Below are 14383 nucleotides of genomic sequence, written 5' to 3'. Positions count from 1 at the left end.
TATAAGAGGGCATACACATTGTATCATTATTTACACTGGTCTTGTTGGACCTTGTAGAATAATAATGTTCATTGATGAAAAAGGGAGTGAATTTATAAAGTAAGTTCATTTTCCTAATTTAATAATGCCCGCTAAGATGAACATAAAGTGCAACATTTCATTAAGTCTAATACAATAGATAAAGAAGACAGATAGGTATAGAGGAATTATATGACCATCATTACAAAATACCAGGCCAATTACGGCAAAGCGCCCAGCAGTACAAACGAGCGTGCAAATATCACAACACGTCCACTAAACCAGTGCGTTTAGATTCGATGCTGCATGATATGAATACACTGACGAGATATGAAAACGCAACAAACATATGCCTGAATATATTTTTACTACACAAAGCATCACATTGAAATGTTCAGCACATACACATCTCGATACTCTATACCCACTGCGTTCAAATTTAATCATCACAACAGACCGTAAAATTAACACAATGGGTATAGAGTATCGAGATGTGTATGTCTTGAACATTTCAATGTGATGCTTTTTATAATAAAAATGTATTCAAGCATATGTTTGTTGCGTTTTCATATCTCGTCAGTGTACATACCCGAGTTGTACGACAAATACAGGTTCAACATTTGCATATATTCTAAAATCTCAGCTACGGTATTTGGAATTTTTATCTTTTTAACTGATTGGGACCAGAGAAGTTATTTGATCTCTCTGAAAAGTGACTGGATCTCAAGGATATAATGAATTGTTAATAAATATTTTGCATATAAGGATGTAATTAATAAATATAATGTAGTACAATTAGGCTTGTGGCATTAGCATTAATGTAACATTTTCATTTTTGTTGTGTTGAGCGACCTGTGGAGTTTCCAATTTTTCTATTTTATATATAAATATACAACATACAACATTAATTCATATGTGCACTAACTTTTGAAATTTATATTAGGAGAAAATACAACACCACAGTTAAGAATGACGTTGTTGAAGCCGATATCAAGACACCAGTCTTTACTAGTGCTACCCAGTCAACTCAAATCAGCAAAGCTACACGAGGAAAGAGGTATGTTAAGGTCGTTACTTTTGTGATTCTTGAAATATCGCCCCTATAAACGACAGTACTCCCCTCTTCCTGTTGCAACCGATTAAACAACAAACTGACCGCTAAAAGTTGGAAAAAAACTATTTTCAAGTGATTAATGTTTTTTTTTTTTTTTTTTTTTTTTGTTGGTTTGTACAAATAATATTTCATTGGAAGCTGAACATGATTCGTTTCTTTATATAATGTGTTAATCTGTCTACATTTAGAATTATAGCAAAATAATCAATAGATCACTGATTTTGTACAGACTTTGCACCTTGTCGGCGTCAAAAGCACATATTTTCTTACTTCAAGGATTATCTACGTATAAATTCCAATGTTTCATTGATAAAGAAAACATATTAGTTTGGTAAAATTAAATAATATAAAACTGTCAATAAAAGAGGGTGTTCGCTTGCAGTACTGTACAAATGTTCGCGACTTTCGTGAACAAGACTAATGCCTGTTAGCAACTGACTTATTTATTATATATATCGGCTCTTCCATTGCTCCGGTAGTATTTCTTCATAATTATCTATTAGCTTCTTTGTATAACACCTTATAGGCCACATAAGATGTCTACAACAATTACCAGACCTGTTCTACTGTTTACACGAAAATGGTTATGACGAAATATCTCAAGTGCCTATAGCGGGAATCGAACTCGAGTCGCGTCCGACGCTAGTCCAATGCTCTAACCACTGAGCCAAATTGTCAGAGATTAAATGTAAAGTTATGCTTAAGCGACCGAAACAAAACAGTAGAATCATGAGAAGTCCGTGTATGTCATTTAAGGTGAACGCGTGATTGATCATGTAAATATAGTATCACTTGTTTAAATAAAGTACGTTTTAAAGACACTGATTCTGGTATGCCAGGTATGTGGCCTATGGGAATGATAAGGTCTGCGTATTGGTGGTAATGGCCAATACACAAGACTGGACCATAGATAGACTTGCTTCTGTTTATCATAATAAGCTACTGTATAGCTACTGTGCAGTACATAAATTACAGGTGATATTTCTCACCTTCATAGCAAAACAGTTCTCACCTTTATAACGAGTTCAGAAAGTTTGATTGAATTAGGGCTAAATAAACAAAGTGACAAGTGTTTTTATCATATTTTCAATAATAAAGTTTTTTAACAATTACATTTCATCATTGCTGTTTTTTTCTTTAATCAAAAATATAAAAAAAAAAATGCATTCAGGCACATAGCTTTTAGAAATAATAAATTATGTGTATTTTGAACAATGATATCTCTTTACTGCTGGATTTTATTATACATAAAAGAAACATTATTTAGACAACACAAGGGGAATTATGCATTTTTAATATATAAAATCCTTCTGTCCATATTCCATTTTATCTATTAAAAATGCAAGTGAACGCTTCTTTAATTTCTAATAAAATCCAGCAATTATCTTTTTCTGATTATTTAATTTGTTACTTTTGATAAAAGATCATAATCATTGAATAAACAAATTTTAATTTCTTTTATTAAGTTTTAAATAATTATTTAATGGTTAAGGAGTGAGAATTACTTTGCTATAAAAGTTATAACTTAATTGGCCGGGACATTAATCAACATCAATTAAAATAATTTTATGTACATGTTTCTAACAAAAAAAAAAAAACAGCATTTCAATCAATGAAATGCAAAACACAGGAAATAACCTATATCTGTAGGCAATAAAATTTATGATTCTTTGACAATAATTAGGCTACATGTCAAGATTATAGGGGTTTTATGGACCCTTATCAGAGTGGACCGGATAGGATATTGTACATTGGGGATTTAAAAATCTGGTGGTTTTTTTTTTAGTTTTTTTGGGGGGTTGGGGGGGGGGGGGGGGGGGGGGAAGGGGAGATGGTCACTTATATAGGAGATTTTCTTTGCCTTTAAGTGAGAAATTTCCGACCAGTTTTAAATATCTTGAAAATTGACCGTAAAGTTTCAACATTCAATTTTAAACAGGTCTTGATATTTGTCTGAGAGTTAATCCGGGCATACTCTTCCGTCTAAGTGGAGAATGCTTCATGAAACAGGACATTTTATTTTACAAAGATAAATAATGACAATGATATAATTGCAAAAATACAAACACAACAAATTTCACAAAGTTAATCATTAATCTCTAATGAAAACTGTGATGATTTTTTTTTGTACACTTAACATGGAAGTTGTATTTTAGAAAATAACCCAGTTAAATGATCGTGATACATTCCGGACGTGTCTGAAATAAAATTGACAGTTTAAACATCCCTAAAGGCTGATTTTAGGTAGTGGTAATTGGTGGAAAACTGGTCAAAGTAGATTTTTTGGGGGGGGGGGGGGGGGGGGGGGTTCTGAAAAATGTTTTAATTTTGCCGAATGTCGTTAATTCATATCAAATTAACAGTTGACATTTTATGCCTTTAAATATTATAAGATATTTTTCACTGTGCAAAGTTTTGTCGACCTGATAGTCTTTCATTTGTGTAAAACTGTCAGTTTCATGGATTCTTTACTTGTTCTTACATGTATCTGACAATTCTTCACGTGAATCAGATGTGGAGGACTAAAACGACTTTAAACTATATAATGTTTGTCCAAATCAATGAATGTCAATGAAAACAGAGGCTTCGAACTACAAACCTCTTATTTAGTTGTACTAATTACTTTCATCATCAAGAAGACTGGAGGTTTTAATATCTTCTCGATGGTATGCGCGCAGGATTTTAGCACATTTCGTTGTGTTTTCTTGGCGCGTGCCCGATCACGGTATATTATGATACGCATTTCTTGTGTTAATATCATGATAAATCTGTATTAATACTTTTTATACGGCAATGTATGATTAATTAGCAAATTTAAGAACTAAATAAACTTAAAGTGTTTTACAATGATTATGAAAAAACTTATAAAATACCATTCGCGTCAGATTCTGACTCAATAACTAGACACACATTGATGATCTCAGAAAGGGCCTATAATCTTACCAATATTTCCCAAATGCGCACGGATTTTTCATGTAATACAAAATGTCATGTCCTAGTTGCTGACAAAATATTTTTACAGATGCGTGGCAAGTTGGACCTTTTGTTATGTTAATAGTATCCGAAAAAAAAGTAGCACATGTTGTCTTGTTCCTTCTTCTAACTATTTGTTTTTAACCATTCATACACGTTACTAACGTTCTTCAAAACCGAAACCAATCTGGACTATGTAAAACAAAGAAGCATGTAGGTAAGTCATTTATCATTCTCGGAATAGGTCCGCATAGTGATTATAGACCTGTTTAGGCTGTTAGGAGATTTGGAAACCTCGCTCGCTACGCTCGCTCAATACACAAATCCCTCACAGGTCTATAAACACAATGCAGACCTACCTATTCCCTGAACAATAACTGTTATTTATAACCCGCAAACGAAGTTTGAAGGAGTGGGTGTATATAGGACTAATGCGGTCTGTGCGTCCGGTCTGTTTGTATGAGTAGCCTCATAAATTTGGTTCTGCAATTACTTGAACATTATAACACCTAACTCTCTCAAACTTCATACACACACCTAGGCAATATGTAGTTAATGCCTGTCCTCTTCTTTTTCTTTTCTCTTTAAAGCCAATGTCACACTTAAGAGGCAAAAGGTAAAACAAATGTCCATTCATTTTTTCATGTCTGAGCCACAACTTCTTTATGAATTAAGATATTCTGAAATAACTTGGCACAAATGTTTACCAACAGGTGACAATGTGTCGCGCACAAGACATGGTTCCGTAGCCCAAAGGTCAATGTCACACTTACAGGTCAAATGTCAAAAAAAGGATCGGTTCATTTTTCGTGTGCGGGCCATACCGTCTTTGTGCATAAAGGGAATCTGAAATAACTTGTTACAAATATTCACCACCATAAGTCGATGTATAGCGCATATTATTACATACTCGTTTCTATTCCCCGTTAAGTTACACTGGTACCGGAAACATCAATATTTTTCCATACACTGACGCCCGCCTGAGTTTCATATCGGGTGCGTGACGTAATGCAGTGTGTTGTTGCACTACATGTTTCTATTTAGTTCATTATTGTCAAACCTATTCATGCTATTGAACATATTTATGATATTTACATTATATTTATACGTGTAGATGCGTATGTAATAAAAAGGTTATTATCCTTGTATCGGAAAATATGCACTCGTTCTTCAGCGGAAGAATATTGCGCGACTAATATTTCCGCTGAAGAACTCGTGCATATGTCCCGATACAAAGCTAATAACCTAAAAATACATCTTATCAAACATAGTACAAGTAAAATCGATCGTAGGTCAATCTTGGAATATGGACATATTATGTAGAAGACATGCTACCTGCTCGTAGGCCTACACATAAAATTGTGAACAAATATGAAATTGGTCACGTGTTTTGTTACTGGTATCAGCAAGAATGTTCAGAGAAACTTTTGGTCGTATGATATGATAAGATGTTTGATAAGACTGGCCCAAGCTGATCCATTGAAATAAATGGTCGATTGTTTCGTGTCCGTACCATAACTTATGTTAATTATTCACGCATCCTAATATACAATTATATATAGCAATTATTGTCTTCACTGATCATGAATTGGTCCAGAATGGCGGAAGTGGGAGTATATTCAGCAGCCGTAAGGCAGCTTTAGCTTCTTGTAAGATAGAAAAACGGATTACACATAAAATGGAGAATATGTGTTATTGTAGAGGTTATATACCAGTAAAACATTTACCATAGGCTTCAAGTGTAAATTCTCCACAGTTTAGATCCATTTACACACATCACCACCCCCGACTGATCGATTGAGGCATTTCGGTGTTCATTTTTTATTTCATTTACACCCTTAAGTCGCAAACTGGAGTGCAGTATCAGTCTCAAGAAAGAATTCAGATCATATATCAAAGTTGTCAAGTCGGTATACACTGTATGTTTTTACCGTCTAGATAAAAAGTAATTTCTTTAAAAACGCGACAGCTATGCAACATCTCATTTACATATATTTATGAAGGATGCATGCTTATTGAAGAAAACAACATGGATTATTGGATCGCATATCAATTTGACATTTTATTCACCAGTTTCGTGAATTTGTTGAGTGAACTTCCGCAACAAGGTTAATTAAACCTGACATTTATGGGGATATTATTTACACACTTTGCGATATTTTTATGGAAACTTAGGCCAGAGCATCGTTACAAAGACCTTCTCTGCAGCTTGTTCATTTTTTTCTACCAACAGGAATACGTTATATAACTGAGTCTCACTAAAACAAATGTTTCCAAACTTTATATATTGTTCATAATTCTTAATATAAAATTTGCATCATATGAAAACGAAAAATGACATTCACTAACCTTTGAAAATACCACAATTAGTAAGTTATAAGCAAACACAGAGCGTTAGCTGTATATCTCCAAATAACACATTTAGGAAGGCTGTAAATCTATAAAATGTACCCTAGACATATATAACGCAATCTAGACAAAACAGACTCGATCTCTTAAATATTGTCATGACATTAGAAATGGAATATTGTGGAATGCGCCTTATTTGAAAGTTATTTTGTTCCGTGTCGACATTTTGTTAAATATAAAATTCATCATATTCCTCATAGAATGCTTATTTAACTTTGTTGTTATTTCTGTAACTTTTTTATCTACCAGCCTTAAAAACAACCATTGGCGTCCATTTTTTATGAATCATGATTTCGCGTCCGTCAAGCTGTTTTCGTAAATCATTCTATTCATTCAACAAATATCGATTTGCTTGTTACTCATCATAGTTTCATTTAAAATGTCTTTAAAATGGTGTATAATTTGTGGAGATTATTTTAAAGTACAGGTCGATATTTACGTTAAGTGACGTCAGAGCGACAAATACGACGTTGAGTTTTGAATAAAATGTTTGCTTTAATTTTGTCTCATGTAAAACCCAAACGATAGAATTTGACCATAAAAAACTAACATAATGATCAAAACTTTATTTTCTGTCGATTAAAGTAATAAAATTATGGGGTCACCGAATTCATTTTCGCGTAAAATTACATTACGCCACCCCTACCCCCAAATTACAACATAGCTTAGTTTACATGTTTTTCTGATATATCTCTTTTCAAATCTTAGTATTTTTCACCCTCATTCATCAGAGACTCACTACAGACGTGAAACGAATCATGGTACTTGAGTAAGAGGGTTTCCTTTTCAAAAGAGGTCTTTATAACGGTAAAATTGGCGACTTCAGTGCGAAATGGTTTCAATGCAGAATGTTTTACATACGTCAATGCGACAACTTTGCGTAAAGTTATGGTCATGTTATGTTTGAAAATTGCTTTAAATATCATTTTCTATAAAATAAAAATTCTTTTCCATCTTTTTTTATTCAAAATACCAATAAACAAGTTTTCCGTTGTAATACACTGTTAAAATGAAAAATTTACGCATCCGCACAGTCTAGTCAGGATCCATGCTGCATTCAAAGGCTATTGCAATTACAGAAACCGTTAGTAAACAGCATGGATCCTGATCAGGCTGCGCGGATGCGCAGGCTGGTCTGGATCGATGCTGGTCTCAAATGCGCTATGTTGGGTTTCTCATGGTGCGGCTCATATATAGTTCGAAGTTTTCAAGCTTGAAAAATCATTATTACTATTTCGTTATTACTTCTCCAGCCTAGTAACATCTGACCACAAGACTAGTTGTGTTGGGCTTGCCCGGTTTATAGTGTAGATTATAAGCCAGATGATTGTGCACTTTTGAGAAGAGTTTTAAATTTGAATGATTCTTGCGTATTGTATCATAATATTACAATTTTGATGTAGAACCCATCGCTACATGAAGTATTTTACAAAATATAGGCCGATTTTTAGGAAACTTTACCAGTGGAGATTTTCATTGTACTTTTTATAACTTTTTTATTTTTTTTTGCTCAATTCTAAAAATATTTGTACAAATATTTGTCCTTTAAATGCCGACGCGACACATATATTTGTTTTGTGTTTGTTGCAAAATTATTGGAGCGTGTCGAACTTCATTGATTTAAGCATTCGGCATGTAAAAGATGTATATATTGACTTATTTTGTGAAAAATCATGTAAAGATTAAGGTTGGAGCCGTGCCTACTAGAATTAACATAGAAGTGAATAAAATGTCAATGTACGCGTAAGTAGATTGATCTGAAACTTTTTAGTTCATTGCAATGTTTTCATACAATGTTCAGAAGCTTATGATAAAAACAACTGGACCGTGACAAATAGAATTTATTGCAAGTATGCACGTATTCATTTGTAAATATTGACAAATTCTATAAAAAATCATGCAGATGATAGCCAATAAGACGTTCATATGAAATAAGCCAAACTGTCAAAGCGAACTTTACGACTTTGTTACCACTCGAAATGCGCAGATTCTTGAGAAAGTGTTCAAATAAGGAACAAAGGTAGTAATTCGCCGATTCTGCCTCTGTAATCACACAATGAACACTGAAAGTAGTCTGTGTCAGTATACAGTGCTATTTTCCCGTCTAGTTATTTACATACCAAATATAAAATGTACTTAAACTTGAATGTCTGTGGATGATTTAGAGCTACGTAACGTTATATTGTTCTATGTTTGTGTTTATAATATCAAAGTACTCTTGGGAGGACCTTTGAAATCCGATCTTTACTTGTATACCAATTATACAGACGATTAGTGCAAACTGTTTAACCTTATTTCCTCATATGTTTTCGAATGTTGTTTAAAATGCACAGCTTTGACCCCGAACACATTCCTCTACATGTACTCCAATTATGTAAGCAAGTAGTGTGACATATTGCTCAGGGTTTTGTCTGAAATCGTTTGAAACTAACACAGTTGTATAGTGACAAAACGTTTCAAGACTTCAACTTGGCTCCAATAGTATAGACGAGTTGTGTGTACATTTCTGAAATGTTTTGTCGAGACTGTTTTATCTGAAATAACTAAAAATGCACCATTTTGTCTTACAGAGTTTCAAACAAAATCTCCGGATGGGCTCCTGTAACCATACATTAACATATACTACAACTCCACGTGCTTTCTATGGTTAAAGAAAAACAAAGTTCAAATTAACTAATGACTTGTAAAATTGCAGCTTGTACCTAAGCCCATATATGAAACACTATAGCGTAGTCACACCCGTAATTGTATAGTTGCTAACAACAAATTCAGTTACAAGGTTCACTTCAACTTATATCCTTACTTCATGTTTACTCATATAAAATCAAACAACAAAAATTATAACGATCTTAGAACACAATTTTTTATAGCACATAGACTATATCTTGGGGTCTCACAATTAGATCTCGTCCAAAGGACTTACAGTAAAACATCTTTGATTGGAATTTAAGTTATAATTTTAATCTACTATGGTAGAAAGGCAGATATTACACATCACACACTAGCTGGAATATTGATTAGATAGACATCATACGTACCACGTCTGAATTAACACATTACTAAAGTTACGAATTATGAATTTAAACGCACGTGCTAAAGCTTGAAAAATACAAGGATACGTGCTGTAGCACACATATAACATATGTTGTTTACTACAACGCAAACAGAGTTCGTGACGCAGTTAATCGGTTACATGTTTAACTTTAAGACAAAATTGAAATGCAATATACATATAATACATGTACATTGAATGGGCATTAAAAATAAATAAAATCGATTACAAAACAATAATTCATACACACACTATAATACAACCGTTCACCTAACTTGCTCGTAGCTCACGAGCCGGCCTTTTCGAAACGAGTCCCATGACAAACATCCCCCTTCGCCCTCCTGATCCCGAGGAGGACGCCTTAACCACTGTGCAACGGTCACCGGTAAGTGTCAACATATAGAACATGAAAATGTGAATAAATACAAGGGCCAATTCCCCTCCATCCCACCTCTCCCTCGTCTTATCACCTGATTTGTTTTGTACATTCCCAATGACAATTGTTTTCATATTAATCTCAATATACTGTAAAATCATCAAATTCGCTGGCATGAAATTTCGGGCAAACCAGCGTAAGGACTGGTTCGCGCATTTTCTATTTATAAATGAAAAATAAAATAAAGAAAAAAATAATAGCGCGGTCTTAAAGTCGCTTATCAGTTCTAGCGCGAAATACGCAAAAATTCGTCCTACGCGAACAAAAATAGTTTCACAGTATGCATGTATGAAGACAAGGTTTTGAGATATTCATTTATAACAAAACATGTTATACTTTGCGTTGCGGATACTAAAAGGTTATTTTTGTTTATGACTCCTGATTAACTTGAATTTCAAATCTCACTAGATAAATATTGTTTTATTAAACAGCTTACTCCTTTTAGAATCATGTCCTGCAAGCAATGCTTACTTAAGGGAACATCTTAGATTTGTAATAGTGACAAGCGTATGGCTAATAATTGTGTTTATGTTATTATTTTCCTTACTCGCGTCTGACCTTTATCTGAAAGTTTAAACTTGTTCTTGACCCTGAGAACAAATTGTTGGATATTTCTGAAGGACAAAAAACTGAAATAACGGTGCTGAAGGTAGGAATCTGACATGTGTCGGACACTGACAGCCAAAGATAATGTATAGAGACGGGGAGACGGACAGATTGAAATATTGAAAAAAGCTCGTAGATCACGAAATGCCCCCTCCACCCCTTGATGCATTCAGTAAATGCACAAAAAACAGAACCTATTCGGTCATTTTGCATTGAACGTTTAACGTACTGATAACAAATCAAAATTAAAGGTCATTTGCCAGTCATAAATGACTGATTTTAGACCAAAGCTTTTTCTTGTTATTTGACAAAATATTTTAACTGTTCTGGGTCAATGTTTTACCTTTGATCTACTGATCTGAAAATCACCAGGGGTCATCTGATGGCCGTGATCAACCACCCGTTCTCAAGTTATTATTCGGAAATTGTTCAACTGTTCCGGATCGCTGTGAACTTGACCTTTATCTTACTGGTCTCAAAATTAATAGGAGTCATCTTTTGGCCATGATCAACCACCCAATATCGTGATTCTAGGCTTAAGGGTTCTCAAGTCATCGTCCAGAAACTGTTTGACTTTTCTGGATTCCTGTGATCTTGACCTACTGATCTCAATATTGACAGAGATCATCTGCTGTTCGTGTCAAATATCCTTATCAACTTTCACAATCCTATGCCAAAACATCCTTGAGGTATCATCTGGAAACTGTATACCTGTTCTTCGTCAATTTGACCTTTACCTTTGATCTACTGACCTCATAGCATTAGTGGTCATCTGCTGGTCATGATCAACCTTTCTATTAAGTTTCGTGATTCTAGGTCCAAGCGTTTGGAACCAAGTTATTGTCCAGTAACTGTTTAAATGTTCCGGGCCACTGTGACTTTAACCATTGACCAAGTGACCTAAAAATCGACAGAGATCATTTGCTGGTCATGATAAACCGCCTTTTTGACTTTTATTATCCTGTGTACAAGCATTCTTAAGTTATCATCTGAAAACTGTAGACCTGTTTAAAAAATGTTATCTTCTAGTCATGATCGACCTTTCTTTTAAGTTTCGTTATTCTAGGACCAAGAGTTTCCAAATTATCGTCAATAAACTGTTTAATTATTCCCGGTAACTGTGACCTTGACCTTTCAACTACTGACCTCAAAATCAATAAAAATAAATTTGCTGGTTATGACCAACTTCCCTATTAAATTTCATGATCCTAGGTTTAAACGTTTTTGAGTTATCATCCGGAAACCGATTGTTCAACATATTAAAAGACCGACAGACACACCGACCGACTTCTGAAAAACAATATACTCATCTGTCTTAGAATAGGGGCATAATAATAGGGCTTCACAACTAATCAACATGTCAGTTACTACTTACAACATCGTTTTCGGAAAGACAGCTAAACAAAACTTTTCAAAAATCAAGCATTAAATGTACCATTATATGTGTTATCCAATTTTTCTAAATATTTTACAAATTCAAGGGCCGTAACTCTCATATATGCATATCTATTTCAATTTTTAACCCTAAGATTGATTAATAATTTCCTCCGGCATACATTTTGCATAAAAAATTGAGAATTTGTTTTTCATAAAAAAGTCTGGGTGTTGTATACTAATACCTTTTATAAATGATTTTAAGGGGCATAACTCTGACCCTTATCATTTATCATAAAAGACTTGGTAGAGGTGGGTTCTACATCTAAACTGTTCCGTTATAAATAGCAGTATTGTATTAGATAAAGATCAAAACTCTTCTAAAAAGTGCACAATTCGGTCATATTTTCAGCCTTATAGCCTACACTGTTATTACCTGCTCCACGCAAATGTTTACATATATTGACGGCGGGATTTGGTTTTAAAGGTCAGAATTAATTGTTCATTCTTTTAAATTTTATACCACAGGTGCTATTTGAAATAAATTGTAACTTCTATATTTCAGTAGTCATGATATAAGAGATACTTATACGCGATAGCGTATCCGTATACACTTCCGATAATGTACTGCTATTTCTTTTAATTGTTACATTCTGAATTTTGACACCACAGACGCTTATTAAAATTAGGTGAAACCTTACACTGTACACATATACATGTACACGTGCTCGTACAAATCCTAATATCTCGTAAATACGAAGGTTTGAGCCGCCGGTCCTCCGTACAAATTTACGATTCTTGAGACGCCCATATAGATAATGGTCACATAAAAATACACATGTTTAACTTTCAACCGCTATTGAATTACAGCGAGTCTCAATCACAACCGCTGTTTTCATTCTTTTGCCACACCCGCGTGGTCGTTTTTGATGGTTAGTAGAGAAAAAAGTTACAGAAATATCAAAAAAGTAAACTACGCATTCTATGAGGAATATGCTGAATTTTGTATTTAACAAAATGTCGATACGGAACCCAGTAACTTCAAATTAGGCGCATTCCACCTTAATCGACATTATAATGCACTTATAATTAAGCGTCCCTTTAAGCCAGCTGCTTAATTATGTTTTTTAGTTTATTCGCAACCACAATTCGCTGACTCAGCAGTTAGTATGTCGAGTCTACAGCAGTTGTCAAAAGACAGTAAAGAATCTTTAAACTCTTCTAGTGGTTCCAGCGAAGCAGTGCCAAAAGACATACCAGGTAATAATGTTGTCAGAATAATTTGTAAGTTTGATGTATTGATAAAGTTACACATAAGCATAGATAAGGCTTGACTCCTTTTTCATTGTATTATTGCCATAATTATAGTTGAATTGCTGTAAATAATAGGATTTTGGTCATTTATAGACGATTTAGGTTAATAACAGTGTTTGCTGAATCCCAGCATCACGCATTATACCATATACATAGTTAAAGGGAAATAAATATTTGTTAAAGCATGTACCAGTTACACAAGAGCATCATATTCAGTATCTGCATTTGTTATGCAGATAGTAACTTGCACGCAAACTTTTAACCAGAATTTTCTAAGTCAAAAAGTGGGCATAATTTGCCAACAACACATATCAGAGTTATGAGACTTGACCCAGTCAGGTTGGTAATCCATATAGAAAAGCAGAACCTAAGTTTCAAATCTACATGCCTTTCAGTAGTAGCTGTATGTACTTTAAGCAAAACTACAACCAGGAATTTCTTAGTCCAAAAGGGAGCTTAATTGACCAAAATGCATATCAGAGTAATTGCACTTGATGCTATGAACTAGTTTAATAATCCCTCGAAGACACATGTGAAATTTAAATGCAAAATCTGCATTAGTTTTGTAGATAGTAACTTGCATGTAAAACTTTTAACAGGTTTCATAAAAGTGGCATAATACATGTTAGAGTTATGAGACTTGACCCAGTGAGGTAAGTAATCGATCTAGAAAACAAAACATAAATCTATAGGTCCTTTAGCAATAGCTGTATGTACTTGCACGCAAAACTTTTACAAGGGTTTTCCTAGTCCAAAGGGGGACTATAATTTGACCAAAATGCAGGTCTGAGTTATGGGTCTTGATGATATCGACTAGTTTTATAAACCCGAATTCACAGGTGAGATTTAAATTCAATATCTGCATTAATTTTGGAGATAATAACTTGCATGTAAATATAACCTGTGAAAAGATCTTTTGGAATCAAAGAATGCAACCAAGAAGTATAATAGCAGACTCGGTTTGATTTAGTCTGTTCATGAGAGGAAATGAAATGTGCAACACCTATCACGCTCCCTAGCACCGGCTTAAACGGAGCATGCGCAGCTCTATTACACATGTGTTGAATGGAATCCATCATCCCAAAGG

At 34.1% G+C, this 14383-nt stretch overlaps 1 protein-coding gene across 1 annotated transcript in view; it reads left to right on the top strand.

Annotated features, from left to right (window-relative positions):
* The window catches only part of LOC123526975 (uncharacterized), a gene marked incomplete at its 3' end in the record, with an annotated part of 64471 nt that extends 51229 nt beyond the window's left edge, over window positions 1-13242 (top strand). Inside the window, exons 4-5 of the mRNA XM_053535189.1 lie at window positions 962-1075; window positions 13114-13242. Of these exons, the coding sequence (XP_053391164.1) occupies window positions 962-1075; window positions 13114-13242 (243 nt within the window). The remainder of the gene's footprint in view (window positions 1-961; window positions 1076-13113) is intronic.
* Between the last annotated feature and the right edge of the window lie 1141 nt (window positions 13243-14383).

This window comes from Mercenaria mercenaria, unplaced genomic scaffold (genome assembly GCF_021730395.1).
Source record: "Mercenaria mercenaria strain notata unplaced genomic scaffold, MADL_Memer_1 contig_4588, whole genome shotgun sequence".
NCBI lineage: Eukaryota > Metazoa > Mollusca > Bivalvia > Venerida > Veneridae > Mercenaria > Mercenaria mercenaria.
This window is presented reverse-complemented; position numbering and strand designations above follow the sequence as displayed.